Source organism: Bubalus bubalis, chromosome 16 (genome assembly GCF_019923935.1).
Source record: "Bubalus bubalis isolate 160015118507 breed Murrah chromosome 16, NDDB_SH_1, whole genome shotgun sequence".
NCBI classification, from domain to species: domain Eukaryota; kingdom Metazoa; phylum Chordata; class Mammalia; order Artiodactyla; family Bovidae; genus Bubalus; species Bubalus bubalis.
In genome coordinates this window covers 7,761,712-7,787,690 of record NC_059172.1, presented here as the reverse complement: position 1 = coordinate 7,787,690, position 25,979 = coordinate 7,761,712, and the positions used below count along the sequence as shown (strand labels likewise).

At 58.7% G+C, this 25,979-nt stretch overlaps 3 protein-coding genes across 12 annotated transcripts in view; 1 reads left to right on the top strand and 2 right to left on the bottom strand.

The window, feature by feature from the left end:
* The window catches only part of C16H11orf49 (chromosome 16 C11orf49 homolog), a 210,775-nt gene extending 206,477 nt beyond the window's left edge, over positions 1-4,298 (top strand). For 3 of the 4 annotated variants that reach the window (XM_006042411.4, XM_006042413.4, XM_044929193.2), the window contains 2 exons: positions 1,742-1,805; positions 2,054-2,808. In XM_006042411.4, the coding sequence (XP_006042473.1) occupies positions 1,742-1,805; positions 2,054-2,228 (239 nt within the window). In that variant the 3' untranslated portion in view covers positions 2,229-2,808. Of the gene's footprint in view, positions 1-1,741; positions 1,806-2,053; positions 2,809-4,007 lie in introns of those variants that run through there. The other variant, XM_006042412.4, reaches the window with a different exon arrangement.
* On the bottom strand, positions 215-14,799 carry ARFGAP2 (ADP ribosylation factor GTPase activating protein 2). Of its 4 annotated transcripts, none has more exons than XM_025266098.2 (17): positions 14,657-14,799; positions 14,367-14,485; positions 13,807-13,879; positions 13,145-13,276; positions 12,977-13,057; positions 11,766-11,847; positions 11,413-11,469; positions 10,741-10,782; positions 10,346-10,398; positions 9,806-9,942; positions 9,573-9,704; positions 7,644-7,772; positions 7,430-7,564; positions 6,431-6,557; positions 6,186-6,279; positions 5,954-6,072; positions 215-443 (listed from the first exon to the last, which is right to left on the bottom strand). In XM_025266098.2, exons 1-17 carry the CDS (start codon positions 14,726-14,728, stop codon positions 402-404), a joined length of 1,626 nt encoding a protein of 541 aa, XP_025121883.1. In that variant the 5' UTR covers positions 14,729-14,799; the 3' UTR covers positions 215-401. The 4 variants fall into 4 exon arrangements, with proteins under 4 accessions (XP_025121883.1, XP_025121884.1, XP_006042470.1 ...); XM_006042408.4 differs by lacking the exon at positions 215-443 and adding an exon at positions 4,232-5,471; XM_025266099.2 differs by lacking the exon at positions 10,741-10,782.
* PACSIN3 (protein kinase C and casein kinase substrate in neurons 3) lies at positions 14,664-25,053 on the bottom strand. Of its 4 annotated transcripts, none has more exons than XM_044929191.2 (11): positions 24,933-25,053; positions 21,350-21,421; positions 21,017-21,106; positions 20,703-20,859; positions 19,306-19,541; positions 19,032-19,187; positions 17,707-17,882; positions 17,404-17,524; positions 17,095-17,231; positions 16,603-16,724; positions 14,664-15,995 (listed from the first exon to the last, which is right to left on the bottom strand). In XM_044929191.2, exons 3-11 carry the CDS (start codon positions 21,068-21,070, stop codon positions 15,880-15,882), a joined length of 1,275 nt encoding a protein of 424 aa, XP_044785126.1. In that variant the 5' UTR covers positions 21,071-21,106; positions 21,350-21,421; positions 24,933-25,053; the 3' UTR covers positions 14,664-15,879. The 4 variants fall into 4 exon arrangements, with proteins under 4 accessions (XP_044785126.1, XP_044785124.1, XP_025121886.2 ...); XM_044929189.2 differs by lacking the exon at positions 24,933-25,053 and adding an exon at positions 24,663-24,800; XM_025266101.3 differs by lacking the exons at positions 21,350-21,421; positions 24,933-25,053 and adding an exon at positions 24,663-24,762.
* Positions 25,054-25,979: the final 926 nt, after the last annotated feature.

The window sequence follows — 25,979 nt, the reverse complement described above, 5'->3', positions numbered from 1 at the left end:
AAGGGAGTAGGGAAAAAAAGGGCGGTGGTGGATGGAAGCCGGCTCTGCCCCAGTTTTTTCTGTCCATCGTTTCATCCTCACTGGTCCGCCTTCTCCCGCCCCCTCCCGCACATGCTGCCCTCCCGGGGAGGGGCCACCAGGCTGACATCACCACCCAGAGCTTGAGAGGGTTCTTCTTCCTATTTTTTAAACAAGAAAGAGCACATCCGCCCGCTGTTTTTTTAAACTGTTTATTTTTTGGCTATACTGGGTCTTTGTCGCTGTGTGCAGTCTTTCTCTACTTGCGGAAGCCGGGGCTCCTCTCTAGTTTCGGCACAGGGGCTTCTCTTTGCGGTGGCTTCTCCTGTTGCGGAATGCCAGCTCTAGGACAAGTGGCCTTCAGTAGTTGTCCCACGTGGACCTTAGTTACCCGACCAGCAATGGAGCTCACATCCCCTGTAGTGCTGGGTCAGTGGGAGACGGAAAGAAGCACAGGGTCTCTGTCCTCACCTGCGTCTCCCGTGTTTGGAAGAGAGACTTGAGCTACCCCAGGTGCAGCCAGCTGTGGAGGGGGGCTGTCCTGTTCCCTTAGTCCTCAAAGCAACACACACACACACACACCGACACACACACAAGGGCTCCATCACACACAGTGTGATCACCACGAACACCAAAGGGGCCAGGAAGCATCATCTGAAAAGGTCAGAACTGTAGAGCCAGATGGACAATTTTAAGATTGAGGCTTTCTGGGGACCAGCACTGTTCACTAGCTTCTGACCAGGAGTGCGGCTCTTTTCTTGTTTGCTGGTAAGAATCGATCTGCAGACTCCAGCTCTACCTTCACTCCCACTGTTAACAGCCCCAGGGAGCACCCTGGACCCCTCCTGTCACCTTTCCCCATATCCCGAGAATGACTGCCCTGGGTTTGTAGCCGACGAAACCTGCAGTGATCTGTCAGAGAAGGGACAGCGCCCCTCCTGGCGGCTCGCGGCCAAGGGAGGAGAGCTGGGTCTCATCCTGACCCCGCCTTCCCTTCTCACCCTGGGACCCTCCCGGGAGGAGCTGAGACAGCATGTTTGACCATTCTGTCCCCAAAGTGGGATCCCCCTGATCTGGAGACACAAAACTACGTCACTTCTGGCCTTTGGGGCCTTAGCCCTGTCCTGTGTCTCTGGCTCCTTCTCAGCGCAGTACCTGGAGCCCCAGCAAAGGACTAAACCCTCAGCACCAACTCGTGCATGAGTGCTAAGTCCCTTCAGCCATGTCTGACTTATTGCAGCCCCATGGACTGTAGCTCACCAGGCTCCTCAGTTCAAGGGACTCTCCAGGCAAGAACACTGGAGTGGGTTACCATTTCCTTCTCCAGGGGATCTTGCTGACCCAGAGATGGAACCCATGTCTGTCTCGTCTCCTGCACTGGCGGGCGGGTTCTTACCACTACCCCCTCACAACATCCCATCTAATCTTGGAAGGAGATCATTCTCTTTGTGCAGTGACCTTGAGTTTCGGGGCTGTCTCGTAGTTATGATCGAGGAGGGTAGGAAGGGGGTTCACTAAATTTCTCCAGCAGCACCTAGGGCTTACTGCCCCCAGAGCAGATCTCTTAAATCTCTGTTCCCTAAATCTAGATTAGCTCTCCCAGGGTCAACAATGTAGGTAGACATGACGAGGGGCACAGAGGCAGCTACTGCAGGGGGATGTCTGGCTGAAGCCCGGGTGGAGGACCCTTGGATTAAGTTCTGTGCCCCCAATTATTCCCTAGGAGCCTTACCCGACAAAGGGGACCTGATGCACGACCCAGCCATGGACGAGGAACTGGAGCGGCTGTAAGTGTTGGGTGGGAAGATGCTGCCCCCTTGTGGGCACGAGACCTCAGTCGGATCAGAGCCCGACACGGGCCACACAGCCCTTGTCCGTCTGTCAGGGAAGGGTTGGGGGGCCGGCAGAGGCCTGAGGCAGCCTCTCTTTGAATCCTTTGAGGCAGCCCGTGGTCTCACACGCGAGAGTGAGTGAAGGGGTCCTGGTCTCTGGACAAAAGGCACCTCGCTCCCTCTGGGCATCTCCCCTTCTTCAGGCTGGCACAGATCCCAGGCCTGGTCACCTCGGTCACTGCCGGTCCAGAGGCCAGCTACCTGCCTCCCCGGACCCCTCCCCGGGTTGGCTCCCCCTGGAGACCCCTCCATCAAGCCCGCAAAGTGGATGCAGAGCGCGACGGCTCCACTGAAGAGACAGACGAGCCCGAGACCTGACGAGTCTGAAGGGTCCTGTCTACAGCACAGAACCCAGCCCTGCGCCCAGTTCCCAGCTCCCCACCCGCTCACCTCCCCACCCCCGGAGCCCCAGGCATCTCTCCTCCCACTCCCTGCGCCAGGCTGCCCTCCACTGGTGAGAAGGCCAAGTGACAACCCCAGCCCAGAGACCCGCCAGAGAGGTGCTGATGAGCAGCCAAGCTACACAGTGACCCTAGAAAGTAAGCTACGCAGTGACCCTAGAAAGTTAACAGCCGACTTTCTCCCGTCAGCCTGCCTTTCACCAGGCCCCAAGCTGACGGCGGATTGAGCTGAGGTCACGGGAAGGGTGACTGGGTTTTACCCTTTTGCTGACCATCCCCATCTCCTCACAGCAATCCCAGGACCCATGCAGTGCCTTGCATGGTCAAGGGTGACACCCAGTGATGCGGGTATTAGGTTATAGCCATGGTAACCTTCTTCTGGAGGACTGGCCATAAGATGGAGGGTGGGCAAAAAGAAATTTCAGAAACCGCTTCAAGTCTCCTCTGTGTCTAATAGTTAAATATGTGAAACAAATAAAGCCCCTTGTGTCTGGTAAGTGGTGAGTCTAAAGCCATGAGACAGGGGTGAAGGGAAGGGGTGTTTGAGAATTTGGTGCCAAGGTCCAGCTTTTTCTGGCAGGACTGGGAAGTTGGGGGACACAGGACCACTCGACCTGGAGAGCTGCCTCATATCATGAGCAAAGGGACTCACCAGCTGCACATGAGCTCTGCCTTTCATGGGAAAGGTGGCCACAGCTGGACAGAGCTTTCAGGAACAAGCTTGGATGGTTCACGGCCAGGTGCCCATAACTTGACAGACTGGCCACAAGGGGTTGCCATCACAAATTCATTAAACATTTTCTAAGCACCTGCTCAGGGTTAGGCCAGTAGGGATGCAGCTGTGAACAAGACAGGCGGAGGACCACCAGCTTCCAGCCAAAGCTGGACAGTAAGACGGGTGGTCTGCAACTTCCAGGAAGTAAAACCACCCCAGGACCCAAGCAGATGAGGCTTCCTCCTCTGCAGCTGCCAGACACCCACATTTTCCTTGGCTCATCCCTGCCCAGACCCGCACCCCCTGGAGAGTTACAGGACTGGCTCCCACAGCTCTGCCAGGCCAGGGCCCAGCAGTTCCAGGCCACATGGTGAGCGCTCAGGGATCTGCAGCCTCCAGCTGACTGGGAGCCACTAAAGCCCCTGGCTGCCTCAGTCACCCGGGGGGCTTGTGTACAAGGCCCACGACCACACTCCTCCAGCCCAGGAGCAGGGCAGAAAAATCTCTTTATGAGCACCTCCCGAGGATTCCAAAACTTCTGATGACTCCGCACTTAGGACATCGCTGGCTTAGAGCCCTGTGGCTGCCTCCACCCATCCGTTCTCATCGCCCACCTCCCAGACCAGTGGCTTACAACTGTCGGCCGACGGTGGCACAGAGCTGTTCCAGGAGTCCCAGCCGGGGGAGCTGCCAGGCCACGGGTTCACATGCACACATGCGCGTGCACACATGCACGCACCTGCCTAGGGCTCCATTCAGGTCTTTTTTCCTAACGCCCCTGAGACACACACACACACACACACACACACACACACACTGACACACTCTCTCATTCTCTCCCCCACCCACCCGAGACACCCGCCCCCAGCCAAACCTACTGCTGGGCCAGCGGCAGGGCTGCAGAGGCCGCCCGCCTGCGCACAGCTCTCAGGGTGCCACGAAGGACCAACTAACGCCACCTCTTTCCCCCGCGTGCAACAGGGTGCTGAGGTGGAGACCGCGCCGGAGCTCGCGGCACCACAGGTCCAAGGAGCCAGGGGCCTTTGGCTATCAGAGGAGAGACAAGCTGGAGGCCCTGCAGACAGTGCCCCCCGCTTCGGCACCAACGCCCTGCCTGTATCAGTGGGAGCCCAGAGAGTGAGGCCAGGGGCCTGCACGGGGCAGGGAGGCAGGATCCCAAGAGGACACTCCTCCACTCAGACCAGCAGAGACCCAGGGCCCCATCGGGGCTTTATTCGACACCACTTTGTTTCAATACAGTCCAGAAAGAAAGTCATGTCCCTTTGGGGAGGGGTGCTGGGAACAGCGGTCTGCAGTGCTCGGGAGCCCAGCCCCCATCACGGTGGGGGGACCCGGGCTGCTGGCAGCAGGGGCAGGTGGCACCAAGGATGGCACAGTGTGTGGCCCAGGGCCAAGACCTGCCGCCCCGCAGGTGCCACAAGCTCTCCGTGGGGGGTGCTGCCCAGGGTCCTGAGGCCAAGAATGTGCAGAGGAGGAAAGCCAAGCCCAGGAGCCTGCTTCCATCCCACGCGTCCTCTGCCTCCTCGGCCAGCACTACGCTCACGGCATCCAGAGCGGAGCCCCGGGCAGAGCAGACCCACCATGGCCACCAAGCAGGGGAAGAAGGGACAGAGGTTCCGAGGGACCGCGGTCCACCACGGATGGCATGGGAGGACTCCCACACACCCAGGAGGAGGAGGAGTCCTCCGAGCGACCGCTGCAGAAAGGGTCAGCGAGACAGGAGAAGATCCCTCAGGCCTCTAGTCTGATCCCAAATGGAAGCTTTAAGTACCAGGTCAAGCTTCTAGCCCTTCGCAAGTCTCAGACAGAGGGCCCTTCCCCTCCCCTGCCTCTCCTGGTGCCGAAGAGAGCACAGGAGCAGCAGCGCATCCACAGCCTCCCGCCCTGGGGGCTGATCTACAGCACAACTCTCCAGACCTCCTGCCGCGTCCAGAGCCAGGAGCCAACCCCCGGGACCACCTGGAAGGATCCTAGAGCCAGCAAAACAGCCTTCCACTTTTTACTCTCCCTCCTCAGGGAAGGCCTGGACCCAGAATAAGCCATCCTGAGGGAATGCCCTCCCCTCACCCCCAGGGTGGCAGGCCAAGTGAGCAGCAGCATGGGGGGCAGGACCAGAAGCACGGAGCACACAGGCTGGGGTGTGCGGGGAGGGGAACGAAGGGCCCGATCTCCAGGCAGAGGTCAGTGTGTATGGGGAGGGGAACAAAGGGCCCGATCCCCAGGCAGAGGTCAGGGGCCGGCACTGCCCCTCCCTCACTGGAGCTCCTCGCAGGCCACCCCACTCACACCACAGGCATAAAGTAACAACGCCTCCCTAGCTTCCACAAGGCAAGCATCCCAGGCCGAGGAATCGTGAGGTTTCTGCTACTGTCACCACCCAAAGTCTGAGACACGGAGCCTGGGTCAGTAGGAACCGTAGCGATCCTGGGGATGATGGAAAAAAAAAACCCAAGTCAGAGTCTCTGACCTGCAGCAGCTTCCCAGCGAGCACACCCTTCCCCAACACACCCCAAGGGGCTGGGGGGCTGCGGGGAGGGGTGAGTGAGGGAATCAAGCACCCATCTCACCCGGGCAGAGACTGTCTCCTATTTACTGTGGCCCAGGAACGGGGGTGTGGTCAGACCCCCAGGGGGCCACCCTGCCTGATCTCACAGAAGCTGGAGAGGGAGGAGAGACAGCACAGAGGAGCAGTGTGGGGGAGATCAGTGTAGACACAACACCATCTCAGGGAGAGGCCCGGCCCCAGGCCCAGCTCAGAGGGAGGAAGCTGTCCTCCAGGGAGAGAAGAGGCGCCCTCTTGGGCTGAGGGCCACCCCACGGCTGAGTCTGGACGTGGTGGAGAAGGCCGCCTTCTCAGCACTACCCTCCAGTCTCCTCCCACCTCAGGTCACGCGGTCCAGACTCACCTGCAAAGAGTTCATCACACCATTGGCCAGCACGGCCATCTTCCCGGCCACAGACTTGACGCCCTGCTTAAACTGGGCGATGTCAGCCGTGGGCAGCACATTCCCCAGGGACACGCTGCCTGTAAGAGAAGGGAGGGGGTGACCCAGCGCCTGCAGGAAGCCCTTCCCAGCCCTCAGGGCCCTCCCGCTCGGTTGGCAGGCCCTCCTGGAGCCTACTCCGCCCCGGGCCCACCTGCTCCATGAGCTCCATCCACGTCCCCGAAGAGGTCTGACGAGCTGATGGCGCTGCTGCCCGAGAGCTGCTGGAGCCGGGACCTGGCTTCATACTGTGGCGGGGAAAAGGTGAGGTCTGCAGCTCTCTGCGCCGCTGACCCTAGGATTCTCGCGGGCCAAGCCACCCGAGTGCCAAAGCCCAGACAGCAGGGCAGACAGTCCGCTTCTGCCTGCTGCCTCCAGGCTCAGGGTGGACCACCTCACCTCAGTATCCACCTCCCGCCCGAAGAACATGTCAGAGGAGATGGCTTTGGCTCCTGCAAATTTCTGCCGTGCTTCGCTCGACTCCAGGCCCGAGCTCCGGCTCTCCACTTCCCTCCGGTTGGTGACTCTGAGGGATGGATATGGGACAATGGCTCTGACTCTCCCACTGCCTCCAGGGAAGTGTCCCTGGAGCACTGCGACCCTATGACTACCCGAGGCCCCCCGGGGGCGCTCCCCACAGTCCCGCCTGACTGCAGCTCTAGACCGGGCCCTCTCTCCACACTGAGGCCACGACACAGAGAACCTCTGTTCCCTTCGCTATGCAGCATGGAAACAGGTTGGAGGGGCCAAGGCTTCTGCCCCAAACCACGAGGATGATCCAATTCTCAGGCTGCCTGGGTTTATACCTCCTTTCTTGGTGTGATTATTAGTACCACCCTTTTACTCTCAAAAGCACCTCAGTCTGGCTGAAAAGGCGTAAGGTCACTGCCGCCTGACCCTGGCACACACACACTGAGCTCACTGTGTTGTCAGTTTCATTTAATCCTAAGGCGGCCCTGTGAAGTTATTAGTTATGTCCCCATTTTACTAATGGGTTATTTTCAGATATTTACCAGTTAAGCATTACCCAGGTCGACATGGAATATGCTTTTAAAAAATTCCCAGATGAGGGCCAGAGACACATAATCATCAGGAAGTCGGGAACCGAAGCATAAAATCAGGCCCCCCTGGCAGAAATGGACCTCAAGCACAGCAGGCTAGTTAGGCCTTCTGAGACACGAGCACAGCTCAAAGCCATGCCTGTTTCCTGCACTCTCCAGTCTGGTAGCCACTAGCGGCTATCCAAATTTATTCAAATGAAGTTAAAAACTCAGTTCCTCCATTAACACTGGACACTCCTGAAGGGCTCGGGAGCCGCGTGTGCGGTGGCCAGCACACCGGCAGGGCAGCTGCAGAGCGCGGCCACCAGCACGGGCGTCCTAGGGAACAGGCCTCCACCTTTCTGAAACAGGCCGGATGCTGGAGACGGTCACTTCCGGCTCCTTCTCCTCCATCCTGTCCATACCCCAGGCAGCGTCCGTATCCCACCGGGAACCGAAACTCTCCCCCAAGGAGAAGGGGTTGTCCTTGTACCTAGGGAGACAGTAGAGGGGCTCAGAGAACCTGAGTGGGGAGCACAGCAGCCAAGTCTGCACCTCAACAACAGCCTTACTTTGGAGGCCCAGAGGCGAAGGTGCCGACGTCGTCAAGTAAGTCCAGCTGCGAGCGGGAGGACTTGGCACTCACTGGGGTTTCCTGCTCGATCACCTGCATCTCAGACAGCACCGAGTGCGAGACGGAGCTGCAGAGACAAGCAGGGCCGGGGCAGGAGAGCAGGGGTGGGCATCCATGTCGCCGCACAGGAGAAGGCGCCCAGCCGCGAGCAGAAACCTGCTTCTCCCTCACGGAGCAGCACCCAGAGCCTTCCCCTCCCTGCGCCCGGGGCTGGGCGAGGCCCCGCAGGGAGTGCTAGAGCCTGTGCTGAACTGGAGCGCACCTCCCCTGTCAACGTATCAGCTCGTCTTCTCGAAATAGGGTTTCCCTGACCAATGACCGTCTGCCTAATCTCAGTGATACTATGCACCAAACAAGAGCGCTTTCTGTCCTCCGCCTGCTATACCATGAGCTACATCCTTCACCATCAGGGACACAAACGAAAAGATGGAAAATGCCCCAGAACCAGGGGAATGAGTCTAATGGCATCACAGGATGAGTTCTTAATTAACCCATCCTTTTTTTGTTGTTTTAGAGAACAAAGCATTTCAAAGTAGAGAGTCCAGCCTTACGCACTAAGACCTGAATCTGCCATGCGGTTTCCTGGGGGAAGAGGCAGTGAATCCGGCGGCAGCACCGCCCGTGACGCCTCTCTTCCCTGCTGCGTGACAACTCCACAGGGGCAGCTTAAGGACTAGCTTCATTTATATGAGTTCATTAACATCTACAGCTCGTGGCTGGCAGAACTCCACGGAGTCACTATTTTGCTACAGAGTTTTAAACAGGGTAGACTAGGTTTAAATAAGATTCTACTGCACACAAAAAATAAAAAAAATTAAGTATAACCTTTAACCCAGTAATTCCTGAGACCAAAACAGGGACGAGGAAGAGACGCAATCTGGAGTAAAACTGTGTCTCCCTGATCAGTGTGGGTCCCACCAGCAGGGCAGGGACTGACGAGAGTGCCTGGGCCCGCCTCGCCGCGGCCTGGGGGATGGGGCAGAGACGCCAGCTTTCTCTTTCACCAGAAGAGCACAGCATAAGGGCTCCAAATGCTAAGCATCAAAGTTCTAGGTTCAAAATCTAGTTGGACCAATTACTAGTACTTTGGGCTTCAGGCAAGTTGCTTAACTGCTCTGAGTCTCAATTTTCTCATTTGTAAAAAGGGATAAGAATACCTCCCACGTAGGACTGTTGTGTTTAAGTAAATAAAGCCACTGGTGAAGCTCACACCCTGTGAAAAAGAGCAGCCGCCACTTAGCACAAGCTCACTGGAGCCAGGGTTTCTCACTCTGGCACTGCCAGATATGCCGATTTTTAAGAAAAAAATCTAGTATTACTGAAATCTCCAAACACTCTCAGTGTAAAGCAGACAAAACGCCTAAGAGAACTGGTGAGCAGCTCTTGTTTTGTTTAAGAAAACCACAGCAACCTAAATCCAGTGGTCCTGATACAGGAAGGGCACCACCCAACCAGGGGCATCTGAGAGTCCGGGAGTGTTTCCAGGTGTTACGGGAGCTGTCAGCACTAATGGCCTGCAGAGGACAGGGGTCAGAATACTCAAAGCCCTGTGAGTCCTGGGAAGACCCTCAGAAAGAAGAACTGTCCTGCCATCCTAAGAGCTGTTAGCGCCCTCATCAAGAAACACGACCCTGGTCTCTCGGACATTCGAAAGAGCACCTGATCCTGTGTTTTGACTCGTTCAACAAATACTTGGCGAGCACAAACCTACTACATGCCAAGCACTATACTAGGCACTTGAAGACAGTAAGCAAGGCCATCTCTTCAGCCTCAGAGGAAGACTGAGCTGAGAATACTAGGAAGAACCTCCAGGGGTTCCCGGGAGAACAATGGCATTTCCCTGCCGCACCCCAAAGCTGAGCCTCACCTTCGGGACACCAGTCCCATGCCCAACCTCTCGGCCTGCTCTCGCTTCTTCCCTTCCAGGTTCTGTAGCTTCTTCTCCTCCTTCTTACGGTCAATCTGGAGCTCCTGGTAGGCCAGACGCATGGAGGCAACCCTTCGAGGGAACGAACAAGCCAGAGTTCAGCACACATCCTGACCTGTCCTGCCTGCCCGCCCAACCCCATGTAAGCTGGGGCCTCTCTGGCAGACACACACATGGACTCCTCGGCCTGCTTCTTGGCATCAGCCACCTGCTGCTCACGGAGCTTCTCTGCCACCTGGGCCTGCCGCTCAATCTCGCTGAAACTCTGGCTGCTCACCTTCTGGGCCCCTAGGCCCTTCTTGGCACCCAGCTGGGAGGAGAATCATGTGATGAGAGCTTTGCCAACCACAAAGTCCTCTGTCCCCTTCCTCCCCTCCCTGGCATGGAGGGGACACCGCTAAGGAAAGGACTCCTTCTTAAAGTGTTTATTTAAAAAAAAAAAAAAAGGAGCCCATCCACATGGTGGAGAGGCAGAAGAGGGGCTCTGCCTGGAGGCAGGCACGAGGCGGCCCACACAACCCCAGCGGACGCCCAAAGCTGCCAGGCCCGGGATGAGCCAAGCACCAAGGCACACAGTCTCGCTCTTGACAGCCCTTTCATAGCTGAGCTGCAGAGAAGCTATGCACCTTTACCAAAGTCATAGTCATCTACCAAAGTGGCCGGGTCTGACCCCAGCCCCTAACCACCCTGCCATACTGCCTCTCCCCACCTACCCCCTTCTTCGCTGCTGCTGGCTTCTTCTTGCCAATGAGGGAGGTTTTCGGTTCTGTGTGAGGAAGAGGGTGGGGCATGAGCAGAGACAAAGGGACTTCGGAGGCGGCAGCTCGGTCCACACCATGCAGCTTCGTGGCAAGAACTTCTATGAAGAACAGCTTCAGGCAGAGAAACGGAGAGCTGCCACCACCAGCTCCAACCAATGGTGTCAGGACGTCCAAGCCAAGACGGACACGGTTAGGGGCGGTTACCGACTCCCAGCACATGGATGTAAGAACCCAGACCTGAAGCACCAGGGACAAAGGCCCTGACCCAACACAAAGACTGCCAGGCCGGGGCGGCGCCACACACAGCCTCCGGCATGCAAGGGGCTCCAGAAGCAGCGGGCAGTTACCTCTGGCAGGAAGAACCCCTTTAGGTGACAGATACATGGACTCTGGAGAGAAACAGATTCGTGGCTAACAGCAGGCCCCACCCCAAAGCCTCCATACAGCTCCCAAGATCAGAGGCCTCTACGGAGCCTCACTCCAGACCAGGCCACACCAGCCTTCTCACAGGGTCGTGACGGTCACTCTGCTGGTTTCCGGTCCCAACCCCCAAAGGTCAACAAAACCAACCAGGGCAGCAAATGGACTGTTCACCCTGAATTAAATCTGAAGGACATCAAGAAGAACAGAAAAGAGCCAAAAGGCCAGGAACTGGCTGAGAAAGGACAACGTCACCTCTAGCCATTAGCAGCTCAGAGCTGTCCCCCTGTATCGTGAAATGGACCAGACAGGCCGATCCTGCGTCAGCCCCCAGGTCTAGGTGTCCAGCCTCATACCGGCCAGACCCAGGCCCACTCTGAAGCAGACCCCAGGCCTGGGACACAAGCCGCCAAGGGCCTGCTCTGAAGTCCCTTCGGTCAACGTTGAGGCCACAGCTTCAATCTCAGGCCCCACTCCAGAGAAACTAGAAGTTCAGTCTTCTGGGACCTCAGTCCACACAGGCAGCAGCAGATCTGAAAAGAACCCCCGCGGCCCACCCTCTCCCAAGGCACCCCACTCCTGCCAGCTGGTATACTGACCCAGAGAGGCTTTGGGTGAGGTGCCAAGCAGGTCCATGTTGGGGCCATGCTCCGGCTCTGTGGATGCAATGGTGGGAATTAGGTGTGACACTCAAAACTTCCAATGAGCTACCCTTAAAAAGTGACGAGGTAAGAACAGAAGCTCAGCTTTCTTCAGGCTTCCTCAGCTTTCTGAGGCCACCAAATAGAAAAGGAATTCCTACCACTTTCCCTAGGGGACTTAAGTGACTCCCAGCCCACCCAGAGATACAGGAGACTCCTTGTTTCCATTCCCTTGGTCAGGTGTCCCACTCCGCCGCCCCAAGACCTTTGCCAAGACCAGGGTACATGGCTGGAACATGGGCTGAACTCACGTGCCAGGCCACTGCTCTCTGCAGACGGGGCTGGCTGCTGGGTCTCTGAGAGGTCGGTGACTGGTGCATTCCAGGCAGGGGGCTGAAAGAACCAGATGACAGAAGCCTCAATGAGCCATTCCTGCTGGTAAAGAGCGCCAAGTACCTTGGGGGTACAAGGCCCTACTCCAAGCCCATGAGGAAAGGAGACTGGAGGTTAGCAAGTACAATTATAGTTGCTATTCACTATGGAGGGCTTCCCCAGAGGCCCAGACATTAAAGAATCCGCCTGCAATGTAGGAGACCTGGGTGTGATCCCTGGGTTGGGAAGATCCCCAGAGGAGGACATGGCAGCCCAAGCCAGTATTCTTGCCTGGAGAATCCCCATGGAGAGAGGAGCCTGGTGGGCTACAGTCCATGGGGTCGCAAAGAGTTGGACACGACTGAGCGACTAAGCACAATGGAAGAAGGCAAGATGAAGCTACAGCCATCACCACCTCTTCCATACTTACTTACACCCAGAACCCATTCCCCTAATTGAGTAACAACAAACAAAGGCACTCATCATGTGCCAGGTACAAGTCTAAGGGCTTTTCACATATAAATATGTTTTAATTATCACAACAAAACTAGGAGGTAAATAGTTCTCCATCTTAGAGACTGAGGTTTTAACACGTTAGGTATCTTACCCCACACTAGAAAGGCTAAGCAGAGGAGCAGGGATCCAAACAGAGAGTCTGACTTGAGCACCCAGCACCAACAGAGGGAAACCTCTGGGGGTAGGTTGCTTGGGAGGGAATCCTTTCTCATAGGGGAAGAATCCAGCAAAAGTTATTTGGGTTCCTGATATCTCTTGAGCCTTCAAGAATCTTCTCATCCTCTGTAACACCCCAGTTTATAGGGTTCTGTTCATAAGGAGGGCCATACTGCACCCCTGTTCATGGAAGGAGGAAAAAGCCGGCTTTACCCAGCAGTGGGCCCCACACATTCCCCATAGGGAATATCACACCAAGGCGAACAGAGAACTCTGCTCTACCCTCATTTAGTCAAAAGGGTACTAATTATTTTCCAGATGCGAAAGGAAATGGAAGCTTGGACTCAGCCTTCCTCTTGAGGACAACCAAAGTCTCGCTCTAGCGTATCACCAACTAGACTGTGACTGTGGGCCTTGGCCTCAGTCAGTAAACCACCTGTCAGGAACAACTGTGGGAAACATTCCTGTGGGCACTCACTTGAGTGTGTTCCAAAAAGAAATCGGACTCCTTCTTCTCTGGGGAGTGACTGGGAGCAGTACTCACACTGTCTGTCCAAAGCTAGAAAGGAGAAGGCACCACTGAAACACAGGACTCTGAACATGCCCACTCCCCCCACGATGCCAGCCCCAGGGAACAGGCACTCACATCAGTGCCATGCCGAGCCAGGGCCGCGCTGCCCAGCTGCCGGATCTTCTCTCGGTACATCTGGGCAGCTCGACTGTTATACTTGGTGTTAGCATCATTGGCTGTGCATCCATGTTGGCGAAAGAAGGCTGTCTGGTGAGCAAAGAAGCGAGAACATGCTACAGGAGATTTTCCCAGAGCAAACGAGGCGCCCCCCCCCTCCACCACACACACACACGCAACAGCCCTGTTATTACTCGAAGAGGATGATACACTGCTGACACCAGCAGCTTTTCACAAAGTTCCTCAGAAACTCCTGCAAAATAACACAGCCACGCATCCACTAGGATGAATGTCTGAAGCCTAACCCTCAATCGACTCTGCCTGAGAACAACATGATACACCCACTCTGCCCATCGTTCCTCCAGGCCAAGACCCGGTGGACTGTGGAGACCCCAGCGCCATTGGCCTCTCCCCAAGAATGTCTGTCCTGGTTAGTTCGAACCCAAAGCCCCTTTGAGAAGAACAGTGACCAATGTCCAAGTTTAGAGCACAGCGTACAGAGCTGCCATAGACCAGAGAACCCTCTGAACAGAGAAACAGAGGGCCTCCAAGAAGTCACTGAGAAGTCAGTACCCAGACAGAAGAATGGGGGTTAGAAGGACGGTAAGAAGGAACTTTACCGCATTGGCATTCCCGCCGACCTGCATACACCTCAGCTGGAACCAGCTCCAGGTGGAATCCAACTCTGTGGACCTGCGTGCAAGGGCTGTGTGTCACCTACCAGCAGGTTCCAGGAGACGCTTCCCTGAGCGACCCACACCCGTCATTTGGCCCCGGGTTGCAGTAGGCACCCAAAAACATTCACCAGCCACCACCCCATTTCCTCCACTCTACCCTGTCCGGGAGAACTCTGCTCTACCCTCATTTAGTCAAAAGGGTACTAATTATTTTCCAGATGCGAAAGGAAATGGAAGCTTGGACTCAGCCTTCCTCTTGAGGACAACCAGAGTCTCGCTCTAACGTATCACCAACTAGATCAACGCAGGTAACTCTTCCCCCTGAACCAGGAAAGAGTTCTGACCCAGACGCGGAGACGAACCGCCAGTGTAACAAGAGGCCCACACCGGCGGTTCCCTCGCGTGAGAGTCTGGCGAACACCAAACTCAGCGCGGTCCAAGTCCAGGCAGCCCACTCTCCCCTGCCGAGCACTCAGTCCCGGCCGGCCGCGAGGAGACCCCACCTGATGAAGCTGAGATGGACGCCCAGGGAGCGATGCACCCCGGAGCAGTCAATGCACAGAAAAACACCGTACGTGATGCTGGCCCAACTCGGATTCTTGGCGCCACAGTCGAAGCAGGCCTGGGCAAAGAAGGAGATGAGCGAACGGTCAGGGGCCTCGAGTCGAGGCCGGGCGCTGACAACCCAGGAAGAGAAGCCCGCACCGGCCCCTCCCCGTTCCTCAGACGCCAGGGGAGCCGGGAGAGACCCTCTCCGCCCGCCCCGGGCCCCGCACGCCTCCCTCTCTCGCACCTTGTTGGTCGGAATTGCGCGAAGCCTCTTAAAAAACGTCTGGATCTCGGTCTTGTTCGGCTCGGCCGCCATTTTCTCTCCTTCCCAGAACAGCAGCGCGACCGACGGGTCCCGCTACGGGCCAATCCGCGGCCGCCAAGGCGGGTCAGCGGGCGGGCCTCAGCGGAGGCCGGTCCGCCGAGGGGCGGGGCGACCCGGCCCGACGCGGGCCAACGGGCGAGCCGCCGGCGGAGCGTGCGCCGTGACGTCAGGGGCCCGGGCTCCACGCGCGCGCGCACCCGAGTCCTCGCGGCGCCGCGCCGGAGCCAATCCGCGGGCGGGGCGGGGCGACGGCTCGCCCACAGGCCCAAACCGCGCCGCCCGCGCGCTCCCCGGCCCCCTGCGGGGGCGGAGCCACCTCCCAGAAACGTGTGTTCTGCGAGGCTCGGCCCTAGGCCTCGGTTCGGGTCAGTTCCCGAACGGTGAGTAATGATTAACAGTCCCTACCAAACACGCGGTGCCGCCGGCCTGAATGGGCAGATGAACTGGCCGGGCCCCCCGCCCCGCTCACAGCTCAGCTCCTGACCTCCACCCATCCTCGCACCAAATCTGATCACGAGTCCCCTGCGGGACCCCAGGTTAGGTTAGGTTAGGGTCCCGAAGTCCCAGAGCAGGTACCAAGCTGGCACACCTCCGCCCAACCCCCGCCCCCGCAATATACTGCAGGCCCACGACCTACCCCCCTAGTGCCTCCAGATGTCCACTGCCGCCTGGCAAGGGTGGAATATCGAAAAAGATGCACAGAAAATGCACAGAAGCCTTTTTTTTTCTTCGAAGTTTAATACACACTAGAACAAGCCACAAGAGTGCTGCTAGCCCAGAACTACACTCACCCCAAGCCAACCCCTGGAACCCCAAAACAGAGAGACTAGGAACTGGGTCCACAGCTCCGGGGGAGACTGGAGGACTCTTTGGGGAGGCCCAGGCACCCGAGCCCTTCGGTCACTTCCTGACCTCCCCACCTCCCCATCTTCTCCTCAGCCTAGACTCAGTTGGCCCTTCCATACCAGTCCCTTCCCAGACACAAGGCCTCTCCCCTCCCTGGGTCCCAGGACTTCTCCCTCCTGGAAGGGCAGAGCGGTCGCAGGGGGCAGGATGGTTCAGGGCCCTCAGGTCCGGCTGTGCAGACAAGCTGGGCTCTGACTCAGGGTGGAGAAACGTTGCTCAAGGGCTGCCAGGGCAGGTCAGGCCCCCACACACTCCACGTAGTTGGCAGGGTACAGGCCAATCCGGCCACTCTGCAGCTGGCCCTGACACCAGCCCTGTTCATCCTCCTCGCTCATCTTCAGCAGCTCCTCCCCTAAGAGAAGGGGGATTGGTCACTGGCAGTTGCCCGCCCCATCCCTGTAATTGGGTCAAGGACTAAGGGGGAGGGGGTAGTTGGAGAACCCAGCTAGAAGAGACCTGGCTCAGGCAGAGGGAGGTCAAAGTCAGCCACTCCACCCCCAACCCCCACCCCACCCCCAGGCCCTGAATTCAGCAGTCAGGCCCCAGCTGGTGACTTTGAGAGGCAGGTGAGGCTACAGGCAGACACTGACTCCTCGGGGATGGACCCAGAGCAGCCTTTTTTTTTCTAATAGTTTTTTAAAAATATTTATCTGGCTGCACCAGGTCTTAAAGGTCACATGCAATATCTTCGATCTGTGTTGCAGCGTGCATGAAGGATCTTTAGTTGTGGCATGTGAACTCTAAGTTGGATCTCATCCCAGGCCCCCAGCACTGGCAGCATGGAGTCTTAGCCACTGGGCCACCAAGGATGTCGCTAGAGCAGCCTTACGACTCGGAGCACTGACCCTTGAGAACTGAGCGTCTGGCTTCCCTTTCTCCACATTTCTGCTCAGGCTAGTAAAGGGGCAAAGGAGACGGGCTGCAGCCTGGAAAGGACCAGGAAAGGGGTTCTAGGGTACCTGCTCGGAAGCTCAGCTCATCGGCTTCTTGCCCCGCGTAGTCATAGAGTGCCCGCACCCGCACGCCTGTGGCAGCCTTCAGGGGGTTTTCCTCATCTGACCACTCCTCCTCATGTCTGCCACTAGAGAGGGGAGGACAAGGGGGCAGGCTTGAGTAGGAGAGCCTGGGACTCAGGGCCAAGGGCTCCCCCCTGCAGGAGCCTGGGGAAAGGCAGGTGGGGGAAAAGCTGCAGAATTCTAGCCTGACTTCTGCCACGAATGCCTGCAAGCTCAAGCACACGTCCTGCCATGCAGAGCTGACATGGGCAGTACATGAGAGGGAGTGTGGGGAGCGCCTGGCAGACCACCATATAAACTGGCATCTTTACAACTCAAAACATCAGCTTTGAAGCCACTTCAGGTGTGAAGGGCATGAAGGGAAGGGACAGATGAAGAACGGCACAGCAGGGAGCAGAGCGGTGTCCTTCCCACAGCCTGGATCCTGGCTCTCACCGCGGGGACCCCGGGGACTGGGGCAGGGGTGCAGCGCCGTCTCTGGTGGGTACGATGCTGGTCAGGGTAACCTCGTCAGGGCTCCGGCCACCCTTCTCCTTCCGGCTGATTGTCCTCTGTGTGTCCAAGGACCACTCCTGTGGGGACAGTGTTCAGGGCCAGGCTGGGCTGTAGGCTTGGTGGCAGCCAGGACCATCCAGACCACCTCTACCTCCTACATCCCAAACCCCAGCCTCCGGCCGGAGCGCCAGGGTGAGCCCGGTGGGAGCCTACCCCATCTCCCAGCCCCAGCCTGCCAGGAACAGGTACCTCAAACTGGGGCCAGTTCATGGCCATGCCCGGCCCATGGGTGCTGCGCCACCAGCGCAGGTCCTCCTCGTCGCTGGCTGCCTCAATGCCCTGATGCAGGTCTCGGTGGAGTTCGTGGAACCTGTGTCCCAGGTATAAACCTCAGGCCAGGAAGCCCTGGGTCTCTATTCCCCACCCTACCCCCCTGGTACCTGGTACCCCCAGGTACACCCTGCCTGGTCTCATTCAACCCAGCCAGAGCCCAGAGGTGAGGGGAGAAAGCCAGCCTCACCCAGATCTCCAGGCCCACCCGGAAGGCCGTACCTCTCACTGCTGGAGAGGTCTAGGTGCTGGTGTAAGGTGAGCAGCATGTCCTTGAAGAAGAGGAGCCGCTGGCGCTCGGCCGCCTGGCAGCTCTCGAAGGCCTGCTCCATGTCCTCCATGTAGCGTGGGGTGTAGCGGTGCAGCTCCGCCAGGCTCTGCTCATACTGGGTCTTCGTCTGGGTGGAGAGAGGAGGGGCTCTGGTGAGGACAAGACCTTCTTCTTCTTCCACTCAGGACTCTGCTAGTCTTTCCTGCACACCTGCTGTGGGCTAGGCACCAGGGGTAGGAAACCTGGCTCCTGCCCGCTAAAACCCCAGGAGCCTAACAAGGGAGGTGGACATTCAGGCCCAGTGGCTTTAAGAGTCCAGTGCAGGGACTTCCCTGGTGGTCCAGTGGTTGAGAAGATGCTTTCCAACACAGGGGACGTGGGTTCAATCCCAGGTTGGGAAACTAAGATCCCACATATCTTGGGGAAACTAAGCTTGAGCACCACAACTAAGACCCAACGAATAAATAATTTTTTTAAAATAAATTTTAAAAAATTTAATAAATAAAAAAAAGGTGGTACAGAGTGAGATGAGGTTAACCTCATCTCAGAAAATGGCAACCCACTCCAGTATTCTTGCCTGGAAAATCCCACGGACAGAGGAGCCTGATGGACTATATAGTCCTTGGGGTTGCAAGACAGACATGACTGAGCGCACACACATGGGGACACACACACGGGGCGCCGTGGAAGAAATCAGAAAAGGCTTCCGGGAAGTGGAAACAGAGCAGCACCTCAGAGGACAGGGAGGCTCTGGATATGCAGGGCTGGAGGAAAAGTGCTCTGGCCGGGCGAGCAACATGAGAACTTGTCCCAGGGGGCACACCGAAAGGAAAGCAGCTGGGAAGGTCTCCTCAACTGCTAAAATTATCCCAGTGCCCCACACTGCACCATTTCTTTCCTGGGTAAAGCATCCTCTTTCCCTGGTGCGTGTGCACTCCGTCGCTCAGTGGTGTCTGACACTTTGCGATTCCATGGACAGTACACTGCCAGGCTCCTCTGTCTGTGGGATTTCCCAGGCAAGAATAGTAGAGTGGGTTGCCATGCCCTCCTCCAGGGGATCTTCCCCACCCAAGGATCAAACTCACATCCCCTGCATCTCCTGCATCAGTACTGATTCTTTATCACTAAGGCCATTGGGATGCCCCATCTTTCTCAGGGTCCTATGTTACGTGATAAGCTGGAGAGCAGGGGGCAAGTGAAGACAAGAGCAATGCTGGGGGCTGGAAAAGGCACTCAGGGAGCCCTGACCTGGGCTGGCGGGTCCCTCAGCCTGTACCTTCTCGGCCTCCTTGGAACACCGTTCCACCCGCTCCTGCAGCTTCCGCAACTGCTCCTGGGACACGGCGCTGTCTGCCTTTGCGTGGCTCTCCCGCGTCTGGGTGGTCTTCTCCTCCTTCCGGGCCGCATGGTAGCTCTTCTTGGAAGCCTCAACCTGGCGCACACGCAGGGACCGTGCTGGACCCAGGACCCTGCGCCGTGGCCCCTTCTAGCCCAAGGCCGACCCAGGAAGGGGGCAGGCCTCTGCGGCCCCTCCTCCCTGCCGGGCTCACCTCCTTCAGCCTCTTGAGCCAGGGCTTCTGGGCCTTGCGGAAGCCGTCCTCGGCCGCCCGGCTCTCGCGGAAGCCGCCCAGCACAGGCCGATGGAAGGCGCCCCGCTGCCAGGAGCGCACCCGCTCGCTGTCCTGGCCCTGCAGCTTCTCCCGCACCTCCAGGTGCAGCGCGCTCAGCCTCTCGGCCGCCGTGAAGAAGGCATGCCAGGCCTTCTCCAGCGTGCCATACTGGGGGCCTGCGGGGAGGAGTGAGCTGGGGCTGGGCCCACCTGCTGGCAGCGAGCCTCCCCCTCCCCCAGCAGGGGCTTCTGGGCGCCAGGCATGGGGCAGAGATGTGAAGATGAACGACAAATGGCGTCAGCTACTGCTGACTGAACACCTACTCGGTGCCTGGACACATGGTCCCACTGAGTGCTTGACTCATCCACCACCGTGAAGACTGCGTCACCAACAACGTGGAACAAGCGAAAAGGCAGCCCAGAGAAGTGAAATTCGTTGCCCAAAGCATTCCAGCTACAGGTGGAGCTCAGATCCAAACCCAGGTGTGTGGTATAAATCACTACACTCTGTTGCCCCAGAGAAGAACTAGTGTCTGTCCCCAAGGAAGGCAGCTTGTTTGGACAGAAGGAGCCCAAGCGCCAGAGCCAGAAAACCTGGGCGCAAGCTTTTGCTCTTCTTAGCTGTGTGACTTCAGGCAAGTCAGTTGGCCTCTGTGAAGTACCCCATTCTCCTCTAGCAGATAGAACAAGACCGTCTCCATGATAGAGCTATGGTTGATTGGTTGTAAGTCACGTCTGACTCTTTGGCCACCCCATGGACTGTAGCCTGCCAGGCGCCTCTGTCCATAGGATTTCTCAGGCAAGCATACTGGAACAGGTTGCCATTTCCTTCTCCAGGACATCTTCCCGACCCAGGGATCCAACCCACATCTCCAGATTCTCTACCACTGAGCCACCAGGGAAACTCATAGGGTTATTCAGTTCAGTTCAGTTCAGTTCAGTCACTCAGTCGTGTCCAACTCTTTGCGACCCCATGAACCGCACAGCATGCCAGGCCTCCCTGTCCATCACCAACTCCCGGAGTCCACCCAAACCCATGTCCATTGAGTCAGTGATGTCATGCAACCATCTCATGCTCTGTCGTCCCCTTCTCCTGCCCTCAATCTTTCCCAGCGGGTTATTAGAAATATCAAAATAACACATTTGATGGTGCTTGGCAAACCCTAACAGCACAAATGTAAAGAATAACTAGAAGGATCGTCTCTCTTTAAAGGGAAGGCAGATGGGGAAGCCTCCAACTTTCCACAAGAGGTGCAAAAAGAAGCTGCCCTGCCTGGCTGCCCCCGTCCCCCACCTCGGCAGTCCTCTCTTCCCCACGAGGCCCGAGCGCTGGCTCACCCTTCTCCACAGCGCCCCTCCACTTGCGGGCCCAGTCGGCCAGCTGCTGGGCATAGGCCTTCTCGATGCGGGCACGCTCCTGGAAGCAGCTGACCAGGTCCCCGCACAGCCGGTGCCCGTCCTCCACCCGCTGCACGGTCCGCCTGTAGTTGCCAGCCTGTGCAGGAGACAAGAAGCCTGGTGTCGCCCAGGGGAGACGCTCCCCTCCCCAGGGGCCAGGGCTGACGCGAGGCTCCTCCTTGGGACAGGTGGCTGGGCCCAGAGAGGGGTGGGCATTTCAGCACCACCCCCAAAGCTGGCACCCAGCTGCTCACCTCCCAGAAACTGCCCTCCAGGGCCTCCCCTCCGGCCTCTTCCTCTGGAGCCATGGTGTCCCCGCAGCACGGAATGGTGGCGGATGGGCGCTGCAGAGGGCAGAGGGGTAAGCAGGAAAGCCAGGCGCACTTCGGGGGTGAGGCAAAGAGCCTCTGCTACCCCTGGGTTCTGCCCCCTCCCACTGCCATCCCCACTCCCCAAGGAACTGTCAAGAGCCAGGACTCAGGCAGGGGTCTGGAAGTCCCAGGAGGGGCCCGAAGGGGGCAAAGATGGTGGTTCTATGGCTGCTTCTCTTGTCCTGGCCTGCCCTCCCACCACCTCAGTCCATGTACCTGGGCCTAGAGTTCACTCCGGAGACCTGGGTGTCCGACCCTCACAGCTGCTACCGTGATCCTGCCTCGACGCTACCAAGAGCAAAGCAGGGAGTAAGGGTGGGGCTGACCGTGTCCAGGGCGGTGCCCAGCTCCCCCGATATAGCAACTGCTGTCAGAAGCGCCAGATTCCAGCCAGGAGAATGCCAGTCAGGTCACACGGTCCAGCCGGGGATTACATGGCAGGCGGGGGTGGGTAGTGGGCAGAGGGCCCTGCTGCCCTGAACGCAGATGAGATAAGGGGACGCCTGCCCAAGCCAGGGCTCTGTGGCCTCTCCTTGAACAAGGCGACCCCTCCCCAGACCCGGCCAGGTCAGAGGGTACCCAGCCACACCCCAGGAGCTCCTGGGGTGGCAAGAGCAGACTGGGAGCCAGGAGGCCTGAGGCTTATCTTGGCCATGAAGCTTGAACAAGTGCATTATACTGTCGTCTCCTAGGGGGCCTCGGCTCCCTCCCAAGATGGAAATCCCGCCTTCTTCCCTCTTTCTGTGCCAACACTGGCATAAGACTCAAGGCAGCAAACAAGAACTGTGAGGAGCCTGACGGTCACAAGGGACACTCGTCCTGCTCCACAGCATCCCTGAGGTCCCACAGGATTCCGTGAATAATGAGTAACTCAGCCCCACCCTCCAAAAGCCCAGAGTCTGGGGCAGCACAAGGTGTCAGACAGGTGATCAGCCAGTTACAATAGTGCGTTCCAGGACTGCGGGGGAGGGCAAGGCAGATTCCAGCCCCGGAGCTCCCCCTGGGGGAGCTAGAGGACCCAGAGGCACGCGGCCACTCCCTGCCTGTCCCTGGGCAGGGTCTCAGCTGTCCCCAGCATCAAGTCAAGCCCCTAGAAGGAAACCACTTCCTCCTCTGAGCAAACCCCAGGGACACGGCCAGGCCCGGGAGAACAGTGTGTTCATTGCCTCCAAGGCAGGGCTTTATGACAGTCCTCCCCCAAACTGACTCCCTCCCCACCCTCCAAAACTCAAGAGTGAGGGCTTCCTAGGTGGCTCAGTAAAGAATCCACCTGCCAATACAGGAGACTTGGGTTTAATCCCTGGGTCAGGAAGGTCCCTTGGAGAAGGAAACCCACTACACTCTTCTTGCCTGGGAAATTCCATGGACAGAGGAGCCTGGCAGGCTATAGTTCATGGGGTCACAAAGAGTCAGACACAACTTAGCAACTAAACAAACGATACTTTAAATGGGTGAATTGTGTGGTATATGTCAATAAAGCTGTTATTACAAAAAAGAAAACTGGGTAGGCATCTTCTCCAGGCACCCTCCCATTCCTCCATCCCCAATCCCCACCTCTCTCTCCGGGTATATATCACACTGGGTATATATCTCCAGGTATATATCACATTGGCTTGCGACTACAAGCCAGGATCTGTCCTCAGTCATTGGCAGAGACTTCCTGAGGGTCCAGTTTGTGTTCCTCCAGGCACTGGAGTTAGTAGCTGAATTTAAAACACACACGACATCCACCTGAAGACCAGGAAACGCATGGGATATGGCAGCTTTGAGAAAGCATGGCCTGCGTAAGCTTCTGCCTCTCAGCTCACAGCGGGGAGAGCTCAGGCCCTCAGGGGAGATGCCTGGGCCCAGAGTAGAAGGATGGAGCAGCCCGCCCCGCCGGGGTCCTCAACGCTTCCCCCTTGCTTCTTCTTGAATCTGTCCCATTTACCCAGAAAGGACGTGCCAACCAGATGGAGAGAAACAGAGCTGCAGCTGTAAACCCCAGGGCCTCAAGAGCTGTCCCAGCCAGGCATCCAGGGGCCGGGGCCCCCTGCCGGCCCCAGCCTCCTGGCTCCCGGCTCCCAGGAGAGCTGCCCCCCACCCGTTCCCTCTCTCTGGCCCCAGAACAGAGCGAGCTGTGTGTGCAGGGCTGGCACCGCTCCCTCCAGCCTCCCAGAGCAAACATGAGCCCAAGCCCCAGGCACAGCCAGCCCCACTGCCCCAGCGGACCCAGCAATGGGGGAATGGGCCTGTGCCTTGACCCCTGCTGAGGAGGGCCAGCACCCTATGCCTCCTGACCCCGGCAGAGACCCAGCCTGCTCCCCAGAACACACTCTTGCCATGGCCAAGAGCTTGAGAAGCAGATCATGAACCTTCCCAGCCCAGGGAGCCAGCACCTAACTGGGCTGGGACTTGCCGCTGGGGCTTGGCAGGGTCTCCTCACAGCGTCCTGAGCCAAGGTAGGGAGTCTTGGGGTCCAGGGAAGAACCCACTTTCCCTTAGGAAGCCACTAGGTACTCCTGTCCAGACCGGCCCCAACCCTGTCCCGAAGTCCCGGGGCATGGCCCTGGGAGGGAGCCCTGCTGTCCTGCCCTGCCCAGGCTCCGTCCTGAGTCACAGGCTGCGCCCAAGGACCTCTTCTCCGTCAGCCCCTCCCGATCTGCCCGCAGATTTGACCACACCGAGGTGGGCGGTAGACCGGTCCAGAGAGGGGTGCTCAGGCAAGAGCCACTGGAACCTGCAGCCAGGGAGGCCCCGGAGGCTGGGGGAGGGGTGGCGCGGGAAAGGGGGAGGAGGCCGGCCCGGGAGGGGCATAACAAAGGGGCACTTTTGGAAACCCGACCGGCCCCGCCTGAGGTGCCAGCTCCCCGATGACGCACTCCAAACCCAGAGCCCTCACACCAAACCTCCGAACCCAGGGGCCGCCGGTCTCTGGCCTCAAAACCCTTATGGACGGGCGCTCTGCTTGCGGGCCAGGCGCTGCACACCTCGGAGCCGCTGGAGCCCACGAGGAGCGGCCGGGCCAGGCCTGGCCCTGGAAACTCCAGGACTTCTTGGCCAAACTCGCTGAACTCGGTCTCGGCGCGGGGTGGGGGCCCGCCGGTCACCGCTGAGGGGAGGGGGCGCACCCTGCCTTGGTCCGCGCCGCCAGCAACTCCAGATGGTGGCCCGGGACCGGCGGCCCCAGGAACTGGGGCTCTTTGCTAAGGGCGAGGGGTCGCTGGGGAGCGAGGCCCCCGCTGGGGTCCCAGGGCGGTCGGGGGCCTTTGAGGGGCCCCAGGAGATGGGATGGCCCGCCAGCCCCGACGCCTCCCTAACCCCCCCGCGGCAGGTCTGGGAAAGTGCCGGGCGCGCGGCGCCGCAGAAGGGTCACCCCCTGCGCGGCGGCAGCTCTTGCCGCGCTCCCGCAAAGCACGGCTCCCCCGGGGCTCCCGGGGCCGGAGTCGGTCCCACAGCAAACCAGGAGCGGGAGGAGGAGAGGGCGTGCTCTATCTAGCTGCGGCTCCCGCCACCGCCTCCCCGCCGTCCCCGCCCGGGCAGCACTCACCGCGTCCTCCCTGGGCGCCTCGGCGGGTGGGGGGGTCCGGCCACGCTCCGACCCAAGTCCTGTCGCTCCCGGGCCGGGGCCGCCACCGCCTCCCGGAGCGCGCCGGGCCCTCCCCCCGGGAAGCCCAGCCCCCAGCCCCGCCCTCTCCTCGCGCCCGCGGGCCCCAACCCCACCGGCCAGGAGCTGCCTGCATCGCGGCGACCCGCGCGGCTCCCGGGGCGCGGGCCGTGGGGTCTCGGTTCCCGCCCGAGGAGCGCCAGGGCCGCCTACCCAGGGTGGCGCTGTAAGCAGTCTGATTTCGGCTTTGCCTCTCCCCGGCCTCGGCAGAACCTGGGAGAGCCGTGGAAGCGGGAAGGAGTCCGGCCTGCACCGGCTGTCTTTGGAGGGAGGCCTGGGGGAGTGCTACACTGCCTTACTCTTTTTGCTGAGCACAGCTTTCTTAAAAGTTATAAGTTAACTTAGACGTTTACTTAGGCGTTAACTCTGGAGAGGCACATAACCATCCACTTGTAAGCGTTAGGATTCCCATTGTATAGATGCAGAAACTGAGGCTCAGAGACCTTTAGCACCTTGCACACGATCTGTCGTCGGGCAGGGCCGGGACTCCAAAGCCTTGCCCTTTCCTTGCACAGCCCTCTTGTGGCCCATTCTGAGGACTGGGTACTACACGCGGCGGAGGTGGGGCAGAAAGTCATGACCTCCTCCCCCGCACGTGTTCTTATTCCCAGATTTTGTACCACGGTTCATTCTTAAATCCCTTCGCCCCTCCACCCACTTTGTTAGTAGATCTTTCCAGATCGCCACGATGCGACCCCCCCCCCCACCCTTAATAAACCCCTGCTTCCTCATCCCCTTGCCCCGTACCCTGGGATTTTTCGGAGCCTGCCTGTCGGTTATTTATATCCACTGGAGCGGTCCAAGAATGTTCTGAGTCTGACCTAATCGCCACCTGCTCGGTCTCCCGGCCCCTCCCGCTTCCTCCTGGGCCCGGTGACCCGGCGGCCGTGCCCTCCGCCTGGCAGGCGAGAGGGGGCGCAGGTCTGCGCGGTCCGACGCCCGGAGCGCTCAGAGGGTCTGGATCGCGCAAATTGCTGGGGGCCGCAAACCCTCCCGCGCTCTCGGAGGAGTGCGCCCCCAGGGGACGGCGTGCGCGCTGGGAAGCCGAGAGCCAAGCTGTTCTCTCTCTAGCACGTCCTCTCGGTCCCGACGCCCCCACCCCCACCCCTACTCTCCCCGAGGAGTGTCAGTCCGTGTGCACGGATTTTTAAACGACAACTTTAAAAATAGCAAAATTATGTAGTTTCTAAATCCCCGAGG

Coding starts and splice junctions, on each gene's coding strand:
- ARFGAP2 (XM_025266098.2), bottom strand. CDS start 14,728: ATGGCGGCCGAGCCGAACAAGACCGAGATCCAGACGTTTTTTAAGAGG. Junction 14,486..14,656: donor GCGCAATTCCGACCAACAAG/GTGCGAGAGAGG, acceptor TTCTTTGCCCAG/GCCTGCTTCGACTGTGGCGC. Junction 11,470..11,765: donor AGAGAGCAGTGGCCTGGCAC/GTGAGTTCAGCC, acceptor TTGCATCCACAG/AGCCGGAGCATGGCCCCAAC.
- PACSIN3 (XM_044929191.2), bottom strand. CDS start 21,070: ATGGCTCCAGAGGAAGAGGCCGGAGGGGAGGCCCTGGAGGGCAGTTTC. Junction 20,860..21,016: donor TGGAGGGCAGTTTCTGGGAG/GTGAGCAGCTGG, acceptor TCTCCTGCACAG/GCTGGCAACTACAGGCGGAC. Junction 17,232..17,403: donor TGAACTGGCCCCAGTTTGAG/GTACCTGTTCCT, acceptor CTGTCCCCACAG/GAGTGGTCCTTGGACACACA.